The sequence below is a fragment of the Ictidomys tridecemlineatus genome, chromosome 1, assembly GCF_052094955.1.
Source record: "Ictidomys tridecemlineatus isolate mIctTri1 chromosome 1, mIctTri1.hap1, whole genome shotgun sequence".
NCBI lineage: Eukaryota > Metazoa > Chordata > Mammalia > Rodentia > Sciuridae > Ictidomys > Ictidomys tridecemlineatus.
This window is the reverse complement of record NC_135477.1, coordinates 53,033,425-53,048,951: the sequence shown is the minus strand read 5'-3', so window position 1 is coordinate 53,048,951 and position 15,527 is coordinate 53,033,425. Positions and strand designations below refer to the sequence as shown.

The following is a 15,527-nucleotide window of genomic DNA, read 5'->3' as shown; positions in this document are numbered from 1 at the left end:
TGGGCTCAAAAGGTACTGTGAGTCCCCAACCCCTTATTTTCTTCTCTTTTTTCACTTCCCAGCCATGAAGTGAGTGGTTTTCCTCTGCCATGAATGCCTACCATGGTGTGCTGTCTCGTCACAGACACAAAGAAAACAGGGCTAATCAATCATGGACTGGAGTTTCTCAAACCATGAGCCAAAATAAACCTCTCCTATTTATAAGTTGATTATCTAAGGTATGTGTTATAATGACAGAAAGCTAGCACAAATCAGAATGATGCTAAATTTCTACAGATTATGGAAAGCTGCAGAACTATTCTGTGCAGTAATGATAGCCACTATCCACATGTGCTACTGAGCACTTAAATTGAGATGTGAGTAAGTATAAAATACACACTGGATTTCAAATAGTTAGCAGAAATATTGCAAAATATTACAAAAACTTTGAAGTGTTTAAATGATAACATTTCAGACTTATTAGATGAAACAAAAAAATATTATAAAAGAATTATGTTTGTTTTTATATTTTTTAAAAATGTAGCTCCCAGAATTTTTAAAATTATACATGTACCTCTCTTTATGTTTCTACAAAGTTACCACAGTATACTATTGGAGACAAAATGAAAGACAGGGACTATAGGTGAGACCAGAGTCCTATCTTCCTACTGACTTTCAAACATTACATTTTCTAAAGATACAATGATGTATGGAGAACTTACAGGCACTTTTCAAATTCTGGCAGAACAGTTCCTAGTTGCATTCTCCGACGAGTTACATCAAATGGGTATCTAAAAGAAGAAAAGGCAAAAAGACTTAAAAAACATTATTTTTCATTTTATTTCAACAAGCATTGAATGCAAAGTCCCATTCACACTAGGAAATAAAGTGTATTCTTAATGTTTTCTCCAATCTGGGAATCAGGAAATAAACACATGAATAAATCAATTAACTATGCAATGTCTCCTTTCTCTCTTTAAAGGACACGTCTTTCTCATTATCGCAATATCAAGTTCTGTTCATTTCTTGAAACCATATTTTTATGCCACTTCCTAAAGAAACAAACTGGGTGCTTTCATTGTTGGAATGCTGACATAAGGTTTCTCAACTTTGGCACTGTTGATATTTTGGATCTTTCTTTGCTGTGGGCACTATCCTGTGTATCCTAAGATGTTTAGCTGCCTCCCTGACCTTTACCCACTATTTGCCAGTAGCGGCCCTACAGTTTTGACAACCAAAAATGTCTTCAGACATTAACCAATGTCCACTGAAATCAAAATCAACCCCAAGAGTGAGAACTACTACCTGAAGAATATTCAGCAAGTTCCCACATATACAGTAGACTAACACAATTTTTTTTTGAAGGGCTAGAGTTAATGATACAAATAATTGCATTTTAAGGGCTGAGAAAATTATACCATTGCCTAAAAGTTATATATGCAAAGTAATCTCTTTTAGCAGTGGGACTGCAGGTGATTTCTTTAAAAACTACTTTTACATTCCTAGTACTGACCACTTTGTATTCAGTACTATGCTAAACTATTTATGTTCATTATTTCAACTTCAAAACAATTGCATGAAGTAGATATTATTATTCCAATACTAAGTTTAAAATTATCCATCAGTGTCACAAAACTGCTTTCTACTTTCCTATTTCAAGTTTTCTATGAAATCTAATATGCACAAAAGTATAATAAAACAATCATACATTTAATACACATTTAAATTCATTGTTTTAAAAAATATACCCACATATCAACCCTGCAACATAAGAAATAACATTACCAGTAGTTGAGGCTCCCTATGTACCTCAATACCATCTCCAGAAAATACTTATTATTGGGGAAGAAGAGAAAAGGAAAAAGATTTACAGGACTATAGAGACCGAAAACCTCAACTGCAGGATTGGTTTCCAACCTGAAATGGTGTGGGTAGAAAGAACATAAGAAGATAAACTAAAAAAGTCCAAAAGAAAGGAAATAACAGTGGGAAAGACAAAACGGCATTCTAGGGAATCTTCTAAAGTAAAATAATGACAAAACATAGTGACTATCTAGTTATATATGATGTGGGAAATGATTGATTAGGACTAGTAGAATGGGTGTCTATCGATAACAAATAGGAAAGTTGAGGGCTGAGGACAAAGATGAAGACAAGAAGGTATATTTGTTTTTTTTTTGTTTTGTTTTGCTAAAGATCAAAACTACTGTCTTGTGCATGCTGGGCAAGCTTTCTACTGCTGATCAATACCCACAGCCCCAAGAAGGTAATATTTGAATTCTAGAGTGTTCAACGATGGCAGAAGACCAAGTAGAATCTAAAAGTTTGCTGGAGCTGTAATAGGGAGTCAATAATAGAGATTAAAATATCTATACAAAGGTGGTCACCATGAAGATGCTGGGCATGGTGACACATACCTGTAATCCCAATGGCTTGGGAGGCTGAAGCAGGAGGATTGCAAGTCTGAGGCCAGCCTCAGCAACTAGCAAGGCCCTAAGCAACTTAGCAAGACCCTGTCTCAAAGTAAAAAAATTTAAAAAGGGGTGGGGATGTGGCTCAGAGGTTAAGCACCCCCGGGTTCTATCTCTAGTACCAAAAAAAAAAGGAAGAGAGGAGGGAGGAGGGAAGGAAAGTTGGAAGAAAGGGAGGGAGGGAAAGAGGGAAGGAAGGAAGGAGGGATGGATGGAAGGAATAAAAGAAGGGAGGGAAAATGAAAAAATAAATAAAACAATGAAGATGAATGAGCTGTTCTACATACTTAGTTTGAGAAGAGAGGCTGAAGTCTGATTTGTTCTTAAAATTTTCACACAGAAAAGTAGGCTATAAATCAGAAAATACCTGAAAATGGAGGTACTATTAAAATAGCCCAAGAACTAGGACAACAGAAGAGAGGCTTAAAGAATCAGAGTCAGGGCTGGGGATGTGGCTCAAGCGGTAATGCGCTTGCCTGGCATGCATGCGGCCTGGGTTCGATCCTCAGCACCACATACAAATAAAGATGTTGTATCCAACGAAAACTAAAAAATAAATATTAAAAAATTCTCTCTATCTTTAAAAAAAAAAAAAAGAACCGGAGCCACTGGATGATGGATGGTTCCATGGGCATAGAATATACTTTTTAAGAAAAAAAGTGGAATTTAGACAGATTTTAGGGAGCTAAGCTGTGAGTTAGTAAAGAAAGGAAAGCAACAAAAAGAGAATGATAATAATAGCTGGAGATGAACATGTCTCTCAAGTGAACAGGATTGACAGCCGACTTTCCAAAAGTAAATCACACATCTTTTCTTCTTTACCTTCAATCTAGTACAATCTGCTCCCACCTACAAATACATGGAATCTGCTTTCAAAAAAAAAAATAATAATAATCCTCAATTTGGAATTTTTTATTAGGAAAAATGAAAACCTTACTGATCTTACTGACTTTTCCTTTTCCACTGGATACTCTTAGTTTTTGGGTTTTTTTTCTTAAGACTTTGACTCATTTATTTATTTATTTATTCATTCATTCATTCATTTTGTATGGTGATGGGGAACGAATCCAGGGCCTTGTACATGCAAGGCAAGCACTCTACCAACAGAACTATATCCCCAGTCCTGGATACTCTTTGATTGTTTGTAACACTACTATTTCCTTGTCTTCTTATTTTTCAGAATATTTTCTCTTGTTCATAAAAAGCTTTTCTTCTTCCTATTGCTGAAAAATCCCTGTATTTTGTGTTCTAATTTCTTCCAATTTCATTCTACTCAATCTCTTTTGACCTAGGAAAATTCTTTGAAGTCACCTTCCCAATTATACTATAGTAATACCTTTATCAACATCCCCACTACATTTTAAAATCTGTCTAGAGTAACACAATATTGCTACTCCTAATAAAAAGATAAACTTGCTGAGGTAACAACTTTGTTTTCCTTTCATTGAATTTCCCAATTCCTAGAATACTATCTGGCACAAAGTAGGACTTCGAGATTCAAAGCAAACTGTGACTCCGAGCACGCATGTGTTCACACACACACACACACACACACACACACACACACACACAGTCTCTCTCTTAAATGTTTCAAACTTTAGAAATTTTATATAGGCAAGTTCACAAGAAAATATGGATGAACAATATATTTAGTGTTTCTTTTTCTTTCTTTTGAGTGTATCTGTATAAAATCGGGTGGATTCACCTTAACTTTATCAATTTGGCATATGATTACTTATTAATATCCTTAAAGTTAAGGCTTATCTGAAAAAAAATTAATGCTTATAAAAATTAGTACTTGTTGTTTTACAAGGGATCCTGTTTTTGAAGAATTTATTAGAAAAACTAAAATAATTAACCAACGCTAAATATTAGGATTGGATAACTATAATTTGACTAAATTAAGTTGTTGAAGAAACTTACGATATTGTCTGTGCTATTGCTCCAGCAACACCACCACAAAGTAAGTTAATGTGAGTTTTCAAAACTAAGACATTAGGATTGTCTGATGAAGGTCTGCCAAGAAGGGTAGGAGCATGGGAAAGCCCAACACTCTTTAAGGTACCAAAAGTAAAAAATGAAACACCTGAAAAACAAAATATAAATTCACCATGATGCTTCACAGAACATGAGCCGCGAAAAGTCACCTTTTCTTATGTAATAATCAATTAACTCAAGAAAGTAATTAAGCATTTCCTAATTACTGATGTTTGGCTTAACATAATAAAGATCTAGTATTTATAATTATTGATGTATTTATAAATATTTACCACCTATAAAAAATTATAGCATTGGTTTTCATATACTAGCATATTACTCATTGAAGGAAGTGGTAGTGACTGTAATGCCACCTTATATAGAATCAAAATAAACATTTTCCAAAGTTTTACATGAGTGAAAATTAAATTCATGATTAATATTTACAAGTAACTATGACAACTTATACTTACAACAATAATGAAGGTGATAATATAGGCAAGAAATTCAGAAGTGAAAAAGCATTACAATTTTAACTATAACAATTTTATCTTCAAGAAAAAATTATGAAAATAATAAAATGTTCATATTGGCTCATAAGACTTGGAGATTTTAATAATATAGTATGAAGTTGGTGCTTGCAAAAAATTTACATGATTTTGCTAGGCACAGTGGCACACACCTGTAATCCCAGGGACTTGTGAGGCTGGGGCTGGAGGATCACAAGTTTGAGGCAGGCCTTAACAACTTAGTGAGTTCCTAAAGAACTTAGCAAGAGGGGCTGGGGTTGTGGCTCAGAGTGCTTGCCTAGCATGTGTGAGGCCCTGGGTTCAATCCTCAGCACCACATAAAAAATAAAATAAAGATATTGTGTCCACCTAAAACTAAAAAGTAAATATTTTAAAAAAAAGGGTTCTGCACATAACCTTTATTTGAAAAAAAAAATTAAACTAAACATAAGGTTTAGGATATAGCTTAGTTGCTAGAGTTCCTGCCTCACATGTACAAGGTCCTGGGTTCTATCTGCAGCACCACACATACACAAAAAAAACCCTAAACCTGGACAGGTGCAGTGGCACAGGCCTATAATCCCAGTGGCTCATGAGGCCGAAGCAGGAGGCCGGCAAGTTCAAAGTCGGCCTCAGCAACAGCAAGGCACTAAGCAACTTAGTAAGACCCTGTCTCTAAATAAAATACAAAATAGGGCTGGGGATGTGACTTTGTGGTAGAGTGCCCCTAGTTCAATCCTAGATACAAAAAAAAAAAAAAAAAAAACCTAAAAACTAAACCTGTACTGGGAGTGTGGCTTAGTGACAGATCACTTCTAACATGCCAAAGGTCCTGGGTTCCACCCTCAGGACAAGAAAAAGAACAAAAATCTAACTCAGCCTGATGAATGGCATATTTTAAGAATGATGACTTTAGACAGGTGTGGTGACACACGCCTGTAAACCCAGCTACTGAGGAGGCTGAGGCAGGAAGATTGAAAATTCAAGGCCAGAGCTGAGGTTGTGGCTCAGCAGTAGAGGACTCACCTAGCAAGTGTGTGGCCCTGGGTTCGATGGTCAGCACCATGTAACAATAAATAAATAAAATAACAGTATTATGTCCAACTACAACTAAAAAATAAGTATTAAAAAAAAAGAAAGCTTGGCTGGGGATGTGGCTCAAGTGGTAGCACGCTCGCCTGGCATGCGTGCAGCCCGGGTTCGATCCTCAGCACCACATACCAACAAAGATGTTGTGTCCGCCGAGAACTAAAAAATAAATATTAAAAGATTCTCTCTCTCACTCTCTCTTTAAAAAAAAAAAAAATGACTGGGGATGTGGCTCAGTGGTTAAGACCCCTGGGTTCAGTCCATGAAATCCAGTACCAAAAAATAAAATAAAGTAAAATTAGCAAGGAGCCAAAATGTCCATTATCACTACTTCTATTCATTACTGCACTAACGGTCCCTAGCCATTATACTAAGATAGGATAAACACAAACAAAGAAAGAAGGATTGGATTAGAAGAAAAAAAATGATATTTTTGCACAGAATATGACTGTTCATATAGAAAACCCAAACTATCTATAAGTAACATGGAGGCTGATTATAATAATGTCAACATGGCCAGGCACATGGGGCATATCTGAAATCCCAGTGACTTGGGAGCCTGAGTCAGAAGGACCACAAGTTTGAGGCAGGCCTCAGCAATTTAGTCACACCCACAGCAATTTAGTGAGATCATCTCAAAAAAAAAAAAAAAAAAAAGAATTAGGAATGTATTCTGTGGTTAATCACCCCAGGGTTCAACCCTAAGTACCAATTATTAATGATTATAATAATGTCAACAGTAGGAAAATGGCTAGCTATAATAAAAAAATTAAATCAAGCAGTAAACTGAAAATGTACTTGTCTAAAAGATACATCAAAACTTGTGTCTAAACAACAACAAAAAAACTTGTGTCTACAGCCCAGTACAATGGCACATGCCTATAATCCTAGCAACTCAGGACAGTGAAGCAGGAAGATCTCAAGTTCAAATCCAGCCTGAGCAATTTAGCAAGGCGCTAAGCAACTTAGTGAGCCCCTATCTCAAAATTTAAAAAAAAAAAAAAAGAGGGGTAGGGATGTGGCTCGGTGGTTAAATGCTTTTGGGTTCAATATCTTGTACCAAAAAACAAAAACAAAATCCTTGTATCTACAAATATATCTAACAAAAATGACCACTACCAGCTGGGGTTATAGCTCAGTGGTACAGCGCTCATTTAGCAAGGGCGAGGCACTGGGTTCAATCCTCAGCACCACATAAAAATGAATAAATAAAAATAAAGGCATCGTGTCCACCTACAACTAAAAAAAAATCATATTTATAAAAAAAACCTTTATGAAATTTCATTCAAAATTCCAATGAGGATTTTTGTGAAATATCAAATGCTAATTTTAAAACATTCATGGAATAGCAAAATATCTATAGTTCTTGATTTTCTTGAAAATAATAAACATAAGGTGAAGGGATTTGTCCTACAAAATATAATGACTCCTTACAAAATAGTACTCTACTTTGAAAAAAAAAAAAAACGTATCATTGCAGGCCACAGGGAAAAGAGATACTATTTAATGAATGGTACTGGGCCAAATGGTTATCCTTAACAAAGGAAAAAATAATCCAAGGCTGGGGATGTGGCTCAGTACAGAGCTCTTGTCTAGCATGCACAAGGCTCTAGATTCAATCCCCAGCACTAAGGGAAGAAAACCCAGCAGGATTAAGGGTTATATATAAAATACTAAAATCTAAAAATCATTCTAAAAAAAAAAAAAAAAACATTTGGAAAAGCTGGGCATGGTAGCACACACCTGTAATTCCAGTGGTCTGGCAGACTGAGGCAGGAGGATAACAAGTTCAAGGCCAGCCTCAGCAACTTAGCAACTTAGTGAAACCCTGTCTCAAAATTTAAAAAGTTAAATAAAGGGCTGGGGGTGTGGCTCAAGTGGTAGCACACTCGCCTGGCATGCGTGTGTGCGGCCCGGGTTCGATCCTCAGCACCACAAACAAAGATGTTGTGTCCGCCGAAAACTAAAAAAGAAATATTAAAAACTCACTCTCTCTCTCTCTCTCTCTTTAAAAATAAAAATAAAAAGTTAAATAAAAAATTTATTTTGGAAGCTTCGTATAAATTAAAACATATTCAATTAAAAGATATTCTTATTCTATTACCCAGCAATTCCACTTCTGAGTTTTTGACCCAAAGATATAAACATAAGCACATAAAAAGACTTTTATGTTTACAGTAGCTTTATTTATAATAACCCTAACTTGGAAAAACTCCAAATATCCATTTTTTTGAGAGAGAGAATTTTTTAATATTTATTTATTTATTTTTTTTTAGTTTTCGGCGGACATAACATGTTTGTTTGTATGTGGTGCTGAGGACTGAACCCGGGCCGCACACATGCCAGGCGAGCGCGCTACCGCTTGAGCCACATCCCCAGCCCCAAAATATCCATTAATAGGAAAATAAACATACTATTCTATGCTTATACAATGAAATCTGACTCAGCAATTTAAAAAAATGCAATGAAATTTATAACCACAATGAGATACAACTTCACACTCAATAGATTGACTATAACTGAAAGTCAAATAAAAACAAGCATTACCAAAAATGTACAAAAATAAGAACTCACATATTGCTAGCAGGAATGTAAAATAGTGAAGCCATCAGGAAAAGAGTTGGACAATTCCTCAAAATATTAAACAGTTAGGAAAATACCCAAGAGAAATGAAAACATATAACCATACAAAAATGTATATGAATGTTCATAGCAGCATTTTTTCCTCTTGGCCAAAAACAGAAAACAACCCAAATGCCTGTCAACTTAGGAATGGATAAACAAAATGCAACACGTCCATGCAGTAGAATACCATTTGGCCATGAAAAGGAATGATGAATATGACAACATGAATGAACCTTGAAATCATTACACTAAATGAAAGATGCCAGTCATGAAAGACCATGTATAAAATGACTTCATTTGTATGAAATATCCAGAAAAAGCAAATCAATAGAGATGAAAAGATTAGTAGTTGCTTAGGAATGGGAAGTGATGGACAATGGCTGAAAAGTTTCTTTCAGAGGTAATTAAAATGTTATAATACTGATTGTGGTGACAGTTGTACAACTCTGTAAATATACTCAAAATCAATAAAAATGTACATTTAAATAAGTAAATTTTATGGCATGTGAATTGTAACTCAATACAGTTGTTATAAAAAAAAAACCCATAGAGGGTTGAGGTTGGTGCTCAGTGCTAGAATGCCTAGCACATGTGAGGCAGTGGGTTGTGGATTCGATCCTCAGCACCTCATAAAAATAAGTAAATAAATAATAATGATATTGTGTTCACCTACAACTTAAAAAAAAAAAGGACACATTAAGTTTAAAAAAACATAGAATTCCCTTCATCAAACTACAGGGTCAGGGGCTAGGGATGTGGCTCAAGCGGTAGCACGCCTGCCTGGCATGCGTGCGGCCCGGGTTCGATTCTCAGCACCACATACAAAGATGTTGTGTCTGCCAATAAATAATAAATATTAAAATTCTCTCTCTCACTCTCTCTTTAAAAAAAAAAAAAAAACTATAGGGTCAGGTATGGCGGTGACTTAAGAGGCAGAGGCAGGAAAATGGCAAGTTCAAGACCAGCCTCAGCAAATTATCAAGACCCTAAGAATTAAGTAAGACCCTATCTCAAAATAAAAACACACAAAAAGAGCAGGGGTTGTAGTTCAGTGGTTAAGCAATACTGGGTTCAATCCCTGGTACTAAATAAATTAAATTTAAAAAAATTTTAATGATACTATAGAGCCAGGTGTGGTGGCACACACCTGTAATCCCAGCAGCTGAGGAGGCTGAGGCAGGAGAATCGTGAGTTCAAAACCAGCCTCAGCAAAAGCGAGGTGTTAAACAACTCAGTGAGACCCTGTCTCTAATAAAATACAAAACACAGCTGGGATGTGGCTCGGTGGTTGAGTGCCCCTGAGTTCAATCCCTGGTACTCCCCAAAAAAAGAAAAATGACATTATAGGGTTGGGGTGCAGCTCAGTGGTACAGCACTTGCCTACCACTCACAAGGCCCTGAGTTTAATAACTAGTTATGCAAAAAAGTAAATAATTAAAGACACTATAAATAACAGGGCACAGTGGCACATGTCTGTAATCATAGCTACTCAGAAGGCTGAGGCAGAAGGATCTCAAGTTTGAGTTCAGTCTGGGCAACGTAGAGAGACTGTGTCTCAAAAAAATAGGAGGCAGCTTTACATGGTGGCACAATTTAGTGAGTCCCTATCCCAAGATAAAAAATTTTAAATAAAATAAAGTGGGCTGGGGATATAACTCAGTTGGTAGAGTGCTTACCTTGCATGGACAAGGCCCTGGGTTCAATCCACAGCACCACAAAAAAATAAATAAATAAAATAAAGGACTGGGGGATGTGGCTCAATCTCTGGTACCAAAAAAATTTTTTTAAAGAAAAAAGAGGGGCTGGGGATGTGGCTCAAGCGGTAGGGCGCTTGCCTGGCATGCATGCGGCCCGGGTTTGATCCTCAGCACCACATACAAACAAAGATGTTGTGTCCGCCTAAAAAATAAATATTTAAAAAAATTCTCTCTCTCTCTCTCTCTCTCTCTCTCTCTCTCTCTCTCTCTCTCTCTCTCTGTTAAAAAAAGAAGAAGAAGAAGAAGAAAAAAGAAATGGGGAGGGGAGTGGTTGGGGAAAGAGAAGGCAAGACTGAACAAGAAGTTCAGTGTTAGAGCACCCTGGATTCAATTTCCAATATTGCCTAAATAAATAAATAAATAAATAATTCAAGCAACAAACAGCAAGATAATATTTTCAATATATACAAATAAAAATTACATAAAGAATTAATACAAGCCATGTATGGTGGTGGCACACCTGTAATCCCAGCTACTGGGAGGCTGAGGCAGGAAAATCACAAGTTCAAGGCCTGTTTTATCAGTTTAGAAAGACCATGTCTCAAAATAAATTGAAAAGGGGCTGGGGATGTAGCTTAGTGGTAGAATGCTTGCCTAGCATGTGTTAGGCCCTGTGTTCAATCCCCAATACCAAAAAAGGTGGAAGACGGGGGACACGGAGTGGGGAGAATTGAGACAAATCAATAAGAAAAGTAGGCCAAACATATGTATAAACAGGTACTTCACAAAAAAGGAAATGCGATTGATAATACATAAAAATTGTTCAATCTCATCAGTAATCTGGGAGACACAAAATAAAATTTCATAAATTACTTTTTATTCCCTACAAATATCACAAAAGGGCTAGGCACGAGGGGACATGCCTGTAATCCCAGCAGCCCAGGAGGCTGAGACAGCCAGCCTCAGGAACAGAGAGATGCTAAGCAACTCAGTGAGACCCTGTCTCTAAATAAAATAAAAAATAGGGGTTGGGGTTGTGGCTCAGCAGTGGAACGCTTGCCTAGCACATGAGAGACCCTGGGTTCAATCCTCAGCATCCTGTATAAGTAAATAAATTAAATAAGCTAAAAAATAAATATTAAAAAAATAATAATAATACAAAATAGGGCTGGGGATATGGCTTATCGGCTGAGTGCCGCTGAGTTCAAACCCTAGTACCCCACCAAAAAAAAAAAACTCACAGAAGATTTCGAAATCAGTTAATACCAATAGGATTTTTTTTTTTCTTTTAAGTACAAGAATTGAACCCAGAGTCTGGGACATGGTAGACGAGCACTCTACCATTGACTGGGTGTACCCTGAGCCCTTTTTTATTTTATTTTGAGACAAAGTCTTGCAAAACTGATCAGGCTGGCCTTAAATATACAACCCTCCTGCCTCAGCTTCCCAAATAGCTGGAATTACAGGCATGTGGCACCATACCTGACTACTAATGGGAATTTTTAACCACTGCTGGTGGAAATATAAATGGATAGCAACTATTTTCAATCAATTTGATCTTATCTACAAGAAGTGAAGAAACACATTACTTACAACCCAAAAATTCTACTCCTAGTTATATAGTCCAGAAAACAATCTTGAACTAGAATATATAGACGACTGGATAAATAAATGAACATTTATCCATAATATGAATATATCTTTAAAATATAATTCCATGAAACACAAAGTACTGATACTTCCATACCATGGAATAATAATCATCAACAAAAAAGAACAAACTATTGATACAAACAACTTGGATGAATCTACAGGAACTTATGAGTGAAAAATCAATAACCAAAAGTCATATACTAAATGATACCATTTATATAAAATTATTGAAAGTTTATTACCTCAGGAGTTAGGGAAAGGACAGGAGGGGTATGGCTATAAAAGTCAGCAAGATCTTTGTGATGATGTACCTATTTTGTATCGTTACAGTATGTAAATATTCTAGTTATGATAGTGTACTAGTTTTTTAAGGCATTCCCATTGGGGGAAACTGGGTAGAGTATGCAAGATCTCTCCTTATTGATTCTTACAACTTTATGTAAATCTATAATTATCTCAAAATTTAAAATTAGATTAAAAACAGGAATATAAACAAGGTAACAACAAAATTTGAGAACTACAGATATCATATCTCTCCTTTCTACTTTTCTATATTTTCTAAATTTCCCATAATACCTCATCATTATTTATCATAAAGGAAAAAATATTTTTCAATTCTTTCTTTTAATAAACATACTCATAAAACTGTATCCTTAACAATCATCTAAAATAGTGTGCATTAACAAGACTATACCTGACACAGACGTTAAGAAAATCATGTTGGTTTTTTTTGTTGTTGTTGTTTTTTTAATATTTATTTTTTTAGTTGTAGTTGGACACAATACCTTTATTCCATTTATTTATTTTTTTATATGGTACTGAGGATCCAACCCAGGGCCCCGCGCATGCTAGGCAAGTGCTCTATGACTGAGCCACAATCCCAGACCCATGAAAATCATGTTAAAAGTGAACATCTAATCATTCTACATGAATAGTCAGGTTTGTAAGACCATATATGGACCATAATTTTATCTTCATCATTTAGCAAGTAAAAAGCCTTTGTAAGTAGCATCCTTCATGTTACCACTTATGAAAAAAACTGGTAACAATTTAAACACACAAAGTAGGATCCTGCCTAATTTGAAACATACCTGCATATGGAGCCATTCCTAATATAGTGGGCATCAGTCCTCTGTAAAATCCAAGGAAACCACCTTCCTTTTTGTGAAGAAAATTAGAAGTGATATTACATTGTGTTCATTATGATAAAATTCAAAGAATAAAAACACACACAAACTGGAAAAATTATTCTGGGACCCACACTGAAATACAAGAATAGGCTTTCATAATTATTATTATTAATATCAGTTAGATATAATTCAAAATCATTTCCTAAATATAAAAGGACATGTTAAATATGTGGAAGGTAAATATGAAATACCTTTGCATAAATTGTTTTGAATGCATGAATGATTCCTGTATAGGTGTGTTCCCCTTTCACCTGGAATGCTAGGCGTACTCTAACCATGTCAAGAGGGTAAGTACAGATAACTGCTGTCATACCTGGAAAGAAAATTAAAACTTAAATATAGAAAAAAAATTATGACACAAACATGTATGTGTATATGTATGTATTTATGTGTATGTATGTGTACAGATCTCTCCTATCAATAGTAGTGTTCTCAATATCAGAGTAATGATGAAAACCCAATGAAATCAAAGGTAACATTAATGATGGAATTATAATCAGCTGGAAAAAAACACGTAGGAAGGGTCAGTCTGTTAAATTCTTTTAAAGTTCTTCCCATTTGCACTAGTATTTTTAGTACCAAATGGTATAGTATAAGTAGATCATGAGGCGGCTTTTTTGGAGTTTTGGGGATTGGATCCAGAGTCTCATACATGCTTAGTAAGTTCTCTACCACTGAGCAATATTCCCTGCTCATAAGGGGTTATTTATTTTATTTTTTTAGTTGTAGATGGAACAATACCTTTATTTTATTTATTTTTATGTGGTCTTTAAGATCAAACTCAGTGCCTCACATGTGGAAGGCAAGCATTCTACCACTGAGCTAGAACTCCAGGTTGTTTATTTTTTAAGAGACAACATCTTGCTTGCTTGCCCAAGGTAGCCTCCAATTACTGAGCCTGATCACTCCTCCCATCTCAGCCTTCCAAGAAGCTGTAACTACAGGTGTGTACCACCTATATACAAAATAGACTGGCTTTTATTATAACAGTTTATAAAAACAATTTATTCTACTGCTTCTCTATGTATAGTTAAGATATCAGAAAGGATATGCTATATACCTCTGACACTAAGCAAGACATGTGATTTTGATTTTTTACTTATTTTCCCAAAACATAAAATGGAGAAATTGTTTACTTAATGGAACACAAAGAATTCTTTTCTTAAAATTATATTAAAGCTGGCATGGTGGTGCACACCTGTAATCCCAGTGGCTTGGGAGGCTGAGACAGGATCGAGAGTTCAAAGACAACCTCAGCAATGGCGAGGTGCTAAGCAACTCAGTGAGACCCTGTCTCTAAATAAAATACAAAATAGGGCTGGGGATGTGGCTCAGTGGTTGAGTGCCTGCGAGTTCAATACCTGGTACTAAAAAAGAAAAATGTCCAAAAAGATCACAAAGAATAAAAAAATTGGGGCTGGGGATGTGGCTCAGTAGTAGAGCATTTGCCTAGCATAGTGAGGCACTGGGTTTGATTCTCAGCACCACATATTAATAAATAATAAAGGTCCATTGACAACTAAAAAAATATTTTAAAAAATTAAAGAGAAATAGAAATAAATACATAATCACAAGGATTGGGTGTAAGTCATGGTAGAGCACTTACATAGCATGAGTGAAGTCCTGGGTTCAATCCTCAGCACCAAAAAAAAAAAAAAAAAAATTAAAAGTAAAACCAAATCACAAGGTCAAAAGACAAACATAAAACTGGGAAATAAACATTAGCAATATTTTCCTCAGCACAATGGCCAACAGCTGTAATCCCAGCAGCTTGGGAGGCTGAGGCAGGAGGATCACAAGTTCAAAGCCAACCTCAGCAACTTAGCAAGACCCTAAACAACTTAGGGAAATCTTGTCTCCATAAAAAACATTTTTAAAAGGGCTAGGGATATGGCTCAGTAGTAAACTGCATCTCAGTTCAATCCCCAGTACAGTACCAACAAGAAAAAAAATTAACTTCTCAGAAATAAAATAGACCTACTCCTCTTACCTGCCATGGATCCAGCCATTAATCTGTGCACATGACCAGAAACTCCCAGCTTTGTGGTAATTAACTAGAAAACAAAAATACTGAATTAAATTATATTTTTTACATGATATCCATTTCACCATTTAATAATGAAGATTATCTAATTTACAATTACAATACTATATATTAACAACAATAAACTGAAAGTGTGAATGAGGGTAGTAGGAGTAAAAGTCCACTATAGGGGCTAGGGATGAACTCAATGGTAGAGTGGCGTGTTGCTTGACAAATGTGCACAGGGCCCTGGGTTCAATCCCTAGCACCTCAAAATGAGAGTTTAAAAAAAAAAATAAGCTACCACAGACAAT

General features: G+C 35.7%; 1 protein-coding gene across 3 annotated transcripts in view; it reads right to left on the bottom strand.

The window, feature by feature from the left end:
- Slc25a16 (solute carrier family 25 member 16) overlaps positions 1-15,527 on the bottom strand; it is a 41,832-nt gene that overhangs the window by 3,866 nt on the left and 22,439 nt on the right. For all 3 annotated transcript variants that reach the window (XM_021726782.3, XM_078041262.1, XM_021726779.3), the window contains 5 exons: positions 15,181-15,244; positions 13,382-13,503; positions 13,092-13,158; positions 4,374-4,536; positions 702-770 (listed from right to left, as the gene is read on the bottom strand). In XM_021726782.3, coding sequence (XP_021582457.1) covers positions 702-770; positions 4,374-4,536; positions 13,092-13,158; positions 13,382-13,503; positions 15,181-15,244 — 485 coding nt within the window. The remainder of the gene's footprint in view (positions 1-701; positions 771-4,373; positions 4,537-13,091; positions 13,159-13,381; positions 13,504-15,180; positions 15,245-15,527) is intronic.